Genomic DNA, 7,755 nt, shown 5'->3' with positions numbered 1-7,755 from the left:
TTCTTACTAAGAAAATGTGCATTGGACTTCGGCCTTTTCATCATCTACAAATATCTTTGGGGATTTAAGAATGTACAGTATAGGGCCTTCAGAAATGTGCATAAGCTAACTAATTTTTCTATCCTTTCTAAAAGATATTCCGTAAAATGGTAAAAAAGACAAATTTTGACAGATTTTCATTTTTACGAATTTATTATTTTTCTTTTACAAAAATACAAAACATTAACATTATTTGTTCCTTGCTGCTACGGTCGGAAAAACAACATAAAACCAAATGAAAAACTATAAAAAAAAAATACTAAATTATAAGTGTTTTGGGTAAATTTATCATTCTAAAATATTTTCTGTTTTCTAAATAAATTAAGGAACCATAAGAGCATTAAAAATGTGAGCATTATTTCTTTCTTCTTTCCTTATCTTATCTATCACCTTTTAATGTTGAAACTAATCATATCTTATGTTAAAGGAAGAACTTCCCTATTTGATCACTCTTAAGTTTACCTATCTATTTTCCTAAAAAAACATGTAAGAAAATCCCAATACTAAAAATAAAAAGTACTCCCCCAAAACATTTCTCTATACTTCAGGTGAGAAAAACAAGCACAAAAATTCTCAAGATAAAAGTTTGTCTTGATACATACCTATATATATATCTAATCTTGATGGGAGCACTATTTAATTAGGTTGAAAATCTATACTTGGGAAGAGAATAGTACTTCTCGTAGCATTGTTTTCATTTACATGGAGTGAAATTGAAAGATCAGTCATAGTTGTACTTGTAGTAGTAGCAGTCGCCATTGTTGTTTTTTTACTATTTGTATAAGAAGATTCCACTAGCTTCCTTGAACGGTGACGCCCTCTATGAATGTGTCTTTCACAATACTTTTGATGAGGAAGAGCTTCTTTGCTACATCTCCATTTTTTCCCATCTGTTCTTCTACATCTCCATGGTTCATTTTCCATCCCTTTCCTTGGATCCAAACACAATATTGGCCCAACTATTCCTAGTCCTGCAACCAAACAAAACAAACTAAGAACCATTAATACTACTAATTAAACATGTTAGGAAGGAAAAACTAATGTGAGAGAGCTAATGAACCCACCATTATTGTTGAGACCAGTACTAGAAAAACTTTGCCAAATGGGCTGAACAAGATGATAAGGCACAGCTAATCCTGCCTCTATGTACTTGTATATTAAAGCTTGAAGCTGAAGCTCATGTAGTTGAAGTATGGTAAATCCATGATATGATGATGAACATGATCCCTTGTTCTGAAATGCTCCTCTTCCAAGCTCAAGATTTAGCCCTATTTGAGATGACCCTTCTTCTAGTCCAAATCCTATAACAAAATAACAAAAAAGCACATTATTATTCTAACACAAATATAACAAAAAAAGAAAATGTAAACAGTTCTAAATATACCAGAACTTGCTAAATGAGCCATGGGTGAAGCTGGAGTTTGAGTTTGAGTATGAGAGTCCATAAGATATATAAGTTTGAAGTGAAAATTGTAAAGTATGGATTGGACGGAGTCAGTGGGAGAGTGACATCCTCTGGCAAAGCACAGCAATAATAGGATTTATATGACATATACCAGTTGGGTTTTGTGTGACAGAGGAGACTAAATGCAGAGAACGAAAAAGCTTTTATTTTATGAGCCAAAAATGATAGTCACTTTTTCGGTTTGTCTTCTGAAGTTTATTGTGTTTGGATGTACTGATTTGATTATTTGTGAAGTGTCAAAGAAAGAGAGAGAGAGAGAGGTGTGACAGAAAGAGATGAGATGGAAGTGGGACTGAAAGTCTTTGTGGTGTGTCAGATAATTTTTAGTGAAGAGAAGCAAACGCGTGAGTTATAAGTTTTGATGTGGAACCATTACAAACACAATATTTATGGTTTCCACACACAAACAATATTTTGTAGAGTAAGGTCTGTCTGTGTTTGTCAGGCATGTTGTTTCCTTTTCGTACCATACTCAATTAATTCAACCTAAAAATTTAAATTTTAAAAATACACTCTTTTTTTTTCTTTTTTCCAAAGGATTGTATGTAATTGAGAGGTGTTTAAAATTTTTATTTTAGGTGAATTAGATAGGGAAATTTCAATTTTTGACCCTAATAAAATACCCCATTTCAAAATATATACCCTCCACTAATTTATACAAATTAATTCCACTATTACTCATTTGTACCCAAAATACCCCTCAAATTTAATTTTCCTATTCACACTCTCTTTCCGTCTTTCCCTCTCTTTCACTCTCTCTCTCTCTCTCTCTCTCTCTCTCTCTCTCTCTCTCTCTCTCTCTGTCGTTCCATCTCTCTCTCTGTCGTTCCCTATCCCTCTTCGACATCGACCCAACATCACGACCCACTCCGGCCATCCACCCACGTCCCCGACCCACTCCGGCCATCCACCCACGACCCCGACCCAACCACGAACCACCACGGACCACCACCACGACCCAGTGACCACCACGAACCACCACGAACCACCACGGACCACAAAACGTCGCCACCACCACCACCCGTGATCGTCGATACCGAACAGAGGCCTTCGCCACCACGAGCAGTACCCGTCGCCACCACCACCCGTGATCATTAAAAGGTAATGTTTATGTTTTGAGAAAAAAATACATTTTTCATAGATTTGGATGCCAATTATTGCATGTTGTTGAGATTAGTGGATTTTGTGTAGCATTTGTGATCTTTAGGTTGTAGATTGTAGTGTTTCAATGAAATCTGTGTAAATTACAGGGTTGTCGATGACATGTCAATAGGTTATCGATAGGATGTCGATAGATTGAGTGTCTGTTTGAATGTTACTGTAATTTGTATGTCGATAGGATATCGCTTGTATGTCGATAGGATGTCGACTGGTATTTTAAGAGTATTTCTGCCCTATATTGTCGACGACTTGTCGACAGTATGTCGATGGTATGTCGATTAAATGAACATGTTGATTGTTAGGTTGTATTGTCGACTGAATGTCGACTGTATGTCGACAGTATGTCGATATATTGTGTAATTGTTATTTGTTTGAATTGTCGACTGAATGTCGACAGGATGTCGACATTTTGTCGACATGAAAGTATTTTCTCTGCTTTTGATAATGTCGACATAATGTCGAGGGTATGTCGACATAATGTCGACATGTTTGTTTTGAAATTTTTGTGTGCTTACTGTTAGATAATGTCGACTGAATATCGACATGATGTCGATGTTATGTCGACCATTTTAAATTTTTTAGCAGCTTTATTTATTTGTTTTTTTGTTTTTTCAGATGGCTCCCAGACTCATTATTCCAGCACCCGAGCATTTCACTGGCCGCGTCACATATAGGGGCACTGGAATTTTTGCAAAAATTAAAGCTCGGTTTGAGGAGTTCAACCTTAATAACACGGCGAAGGAAAGCCGTTTCGGGAGCTTCTGGAATGCCGTACCACTGACATTCTCCTCGGTGTTATTTCACCAGCTGATGCTCCACAAAATGAAAGTGGATGCTCAGGAGGAGTTGAGGATGAGGTTTTATGTTGGTCGGAAGGAGGTCCGATTCGGGGTGCTGGAGTTTGCACTCATTACGGGTTTGGACTTCTCCTCGGGGCCAACAGAAGAGGAGAAGGCTGCGCAGGTCGCGCGCTCGGGGTCAGACCGATTGATCAACAAATATTTCAACCGGTCTGATAGTGTGAAGACAGAAGCACTCCAACTTCGGTTCCTGGCCCCGCCGTAACCCGAAGACTTGTACAAGCTCGGCTTGTGCTTGTTTGTGGAGTCAGTGCTTCTGGGCCGCGAGGCCAACGCGCTGATCACGCCTCACATCATTAGATATGTGGAAGACCTCGAGTTCTTCTTCCGGATTCCTTGGGGGAAGCACTCATTCGCCAGACTCATGCACTCGCTTCAGAAAGACATGTTGAAACAGAAGGCCAACTACGAGAAGAAGCTGAGTTCGGATGTTCAGCACGAGTGCAAATACACAGCATATGGCTTCGCACCTGCAGTCCAATATTGGGCGTACGAGGCCATTTTGGAGGTTGGCAAGAGGTATGGCACGAACCACGGGATTCGGTTCCCCAGGATGCTTAGCCGGACGAGCAAAGGCGATATTGGGAAGAAAGACGTCAGCGCATTATTTTCTAGACGGGTATGATTTTCACTTATGTTCTGAATAATTATTTAACATAAATGCTTGTAATAAATGCTAAATGGTTTTATTTTGATATTTGTTAAACCATAAACAGAATCTGGAAGTGGTGAAGGGGCTACTTCCACGGACAGAGGAGGAGGCATTTGTGAGGACAATATCTTACGATGGTGTGGAGAACCTGGTTGATGATGCTGTGGATGACACAGAGGCTGAGGCAGGTAGTCAGGTACCAGAGACTCAGGTCCCAGACACTCAGGAAAGAGACACTCAGGTACCAATTTCTGGAACTTTTTTTTATGTCTTTATTTTTTATTATTTTTTTTATATAGTGGAGGGTATATCGTATGCTTACCGTATTTTTTTGATATATATTTTTTCAGGCCACTGCTTCAGAACCTCAGCCCAGTGCACCATCTGCATCAGGCGTTCGGGGTGCCGAGTACACTGATTTAGTGGCTCGGTTGGATAGGATCGAGGGTGACACTCAGGGTCTGTATGCTGCTCATGTCGAGCTGAAGAAGGCATACGAGACCAGCCATGTAGAGCTGAAGGGTGGTCAGAACGTAATTATGGAGCGGACTCGGACACATATTGGCCATGTTGAATCGTCCGCCAACGACGGCTTCGGCACCGGAGGCCCCAGCAGATCCATCTACCCCACCACCAGCTGCTTCACCCCCAGTAGAAGAGGATGAGGTCTTCCCCGACGATTACGATCCTTATGAGGGAGCTCCAGCGACTCCGATCGAGGCACAACCTCTTATCCATGTACATGACACCGAGTCGCAGGGTGAGATTCTGTCCATAGAGGCACAACCTGCAGTGGTTAAGAGTCGGAAGAGGAAGAGAAAGCCTCCTGTATGGTTCGGTGACTATACGGAGATGAAGAGGAGACATAGGCCATCTTCGACTTTTGATCCCCTGGAGCCACCGGATGAGAAATTGTTAACCACTTTCCGAAAGTGGTGTGTTGGACTCATTCCGAACCACCGACTTCGGGATTTGAGAAGTGGTGATTACGGTCCAGGATTCTTTTGGATAATGCTCACACCAAAGGAATGGCTTACAGATGACGTAAGTAAAGTATTTTATAATATTACTTCACTTTACAACTTTATGTGCAATTAATATATTTTTTTGTGTAACTGACATTTCCGTTTATATGCAGCATATAGATGCAGCAATGCATATGCTGAGGAGGCGACGCACCGACTATCCACTGACATTTCCTCAGAAGGGTATCATTCTCTCCACATTCGTGACCGCCATGATCAGCAGTGCATGGACGAGCCACAAGGGTCCGAGGAAAAACTTTAAATGGGAGGAATATATCCTGGACTACTGCACAGGGTTTCATAAGGTATTGTTTTAGTAAGATTTTAAATGTTAATTGTTTGGGAAGATTATTATGGTTTGTTAATTGTTTCGTTGTTCTCTGTAATTACAGTCCCAAGTCTTTGAGAGATGGAGGGGTAACGAGTTTATTTACTTCGTTCTGCACCTTCCCACGGCAAGACACTGGGTCACAGTTGAAGTCGACATAGAGCTGTGGAAAATTAATGTCTACGACTGTGATTCCAGCGTCTGTCATTGGACCGCCATGGAACCCATCTTGAAGGTTTGGTCGAAACTGCTGCCCTCGCTAATCCTTGCAACCGGGGAATTTCCACATAACAACCAGATCATGGCGTTAGCTAACGGTGACATCACGGTGCTTCCAAAAATGCACGCGACTCGAGCCACTCACGACTTAGTTCCGAAGTCAGCAACCAGGTACATAGCGATAAAAAAGTACTATAGTATTAAAATATGTTTTACGTTAGACTGACTTTACATTTTATTTTGCATTTAGTGGTGATTGTGGCGTGTATTGCATTGAGTATGTGGAGCATCTCATGATGCAGCGTGGATTGACCGATGTGACGCCGAGCCCAGGATAGCCATGTTTCGTCAACGGTGGTGTGTCGATTTATTTTACCAAAATGTCGGCTGATTATATGTGTAATTATTGGGACATTGTATATTTTGTGTAATTAACATTACAGTTATGTATATATAGATTTTCTTTTCGTTCAAATTTTGATAATTATACGTGGTTTCAAATATAAAATATCAACATTATTCAACAAAAATAACTATTAAACCTAAAAATAATTAAAATATTTGAAAAATATTCAACCTCAACAAAAATAACTATGACAAAATATGCATCATTACAATATATCAAATTTCCCAACGAATACGTACAAGACGCCTCAGATGCGGGCTTTGCATGTTGCTCTGTTGTGGCCTGAAGCACCACAGCGGCTGCAGTTTCGTGGTACAGAACCTTTTTTATCACCAGACGGGAAACGGTTCTCCCGTCTTCTTCCAGCGTTGATTTTTCTTGGACGACCTACAGGCTTCTTTTCCACAGGTACCCCAACTTTCATATTCTTGATGTGTTCTGGGAGAACCCAATCATCCTCGTCACCAGCGAGATTGATGGTATCATCGTAAATCTTCCTCCACGTTTCTTTTGAATAATAAGGTGAGCAAAGCGTGTACACACTTGTGTTCGTTTTCAATGCCGCGGCACATGCATGAAGGCAAGGGAGTTTCAATAACGTGAACACGCCGCAGGTGCATGTTTTTTCAACTAGATTCACATCACCACCTCTTTCACCGTTAGGTCCCCTACCAACGTTATACAAATTGGCTCCATTTCGTTGGACGCGCCTGTACCTTGCATTTTCATGAATTTTTGCCAAGTTTTTTTTCGAAGAGCGTGGCCAAAGGGGTGGCACATTTGTCAGCATTTTCGAGGCGATCAGCGAACCACAATTGGAGTGTGAACCTGATAAATTCAACCAAAGTAGTTATTGGATATTTCCTGAACTCTTCTGTGACACTGTTGAAGCTTTCAAATAGCCGTTGCTCGTCATGATGTTGTATCTATCGCCCAAACAATAAGGGTGAGCCCACTTCTCAAACCCTATACTCTCCACATATGCAGCAATGGCCGGATTCATCTTTCTAAGCTTCTCGAACTCTCTATCGCATTCAGTCTTCGACCATGCGTAAGCAACATTATATATTTGGTTGTGAAAAGCATCAGTCTTAAATTTGGCGTTCACGTTCATAACAATGTGGTGATAGCATGCACAGTGGACTGCTTCGGGAAAAACGAGTTCAACAGCATGATCAATGCTTTGATGCCTATCTGACACAAACACTAAGTTCTCAACCACGCCAATTGCTACCCTCAACTTCTGTAAGAAATACGTCCAGGAGTCGTTATTCTCACTGTCAACGATACCATAAGCAACCGACAACAATTGGTTGTTCGCATCGTATGCCACAGCAACTAACATTATATCGCCGTACTTCGTCTTCAAGAAGGTGCCATCGATACTCAAAACAGGACGACAAAAAGAAAAGCCCCTTCTACATGCACCGAGTGATATAAAACAGTACTTGAACCGCTCATCCTCTAAGTACAAGTCAGTAATGGTACCTGGATTCTTCTGTTCCAGCATGTACAAGTACCCAGGAAGCTTCATGTATGAAAACTCAGGCGTACCCCTAGCATACGTAAGTCCCATCTCCCTGCACCTCCACGCCTTCAC

The 7,755-nt window shown here is 40.9% G+C and overlaps 2 protein-coding genes across 2 annotated transcripts; one reads left to right on the top strand and one right to left on the bottom strand.

Moving 5' to 3' along the window:
* Positions 1-549: 549 nt before the first annotated feature.
* Positions 550-1,833, bottom strand: LOC115715896 (growth-regulating factor 9). Its single transcript, XM_030644573.2, has 3 exons — positions 1,424-1,833; positions 1,104-1,340; positions 550-1,010 (listed from the first exon to the last, which is right to left on the bottom strand). Exons 1-3 carry the CDS (start codon positions 1,482-1,484, stop codon positions 676-678), a joined length of 633 nt encoding a protein of 210 aa, XP_030500433.1. The 5' UTR covers positions 1,485-1,833; the 3' UTR covers positions 550-675.
* Positions 1,834-4,744: 2,911 nt separating this feature from the next.
* On the top strand, positions 4,745-6,224 carry LOC133038299 (uncharacterized). Its single transcript, XM_061116400.1, has 4 exons — positions 4,745-5,221; positions 5,316-5,507; positions 5,595-5,920; positions 6,000-6,224. The coding sequence occupies exons 1-4, from the start codon at positions 4,745-4,747 to the stop codon at positions 6,085-6,087; spliced, it is 1,083 nt and encodes a 360-aa protein (XP_060972383.1). The 3' UTR covers positions 6,088-6,224.
* Positions 6,225-7,755: the final 1,531 nt, after the last annotated feature.

Source organism: Cannabis sativa, chromosome 5 (genome assembly GCF_029168945.1).
Source record: "Cannabis sativa cultivar Pink pepper isolate KNU-18-1 chromosome 5, ASM2916894v1, whole genome shotgun sequence".
NCBI lineage: Eukaryota > Viridiplantae > Streptophyta > Magnoliopsida > Rosales > Cannabaceae > Cannabis > Cannabis sativa.
This window is presented reverse-complemented; position numbering and strand designations above follow the sequence as displayed.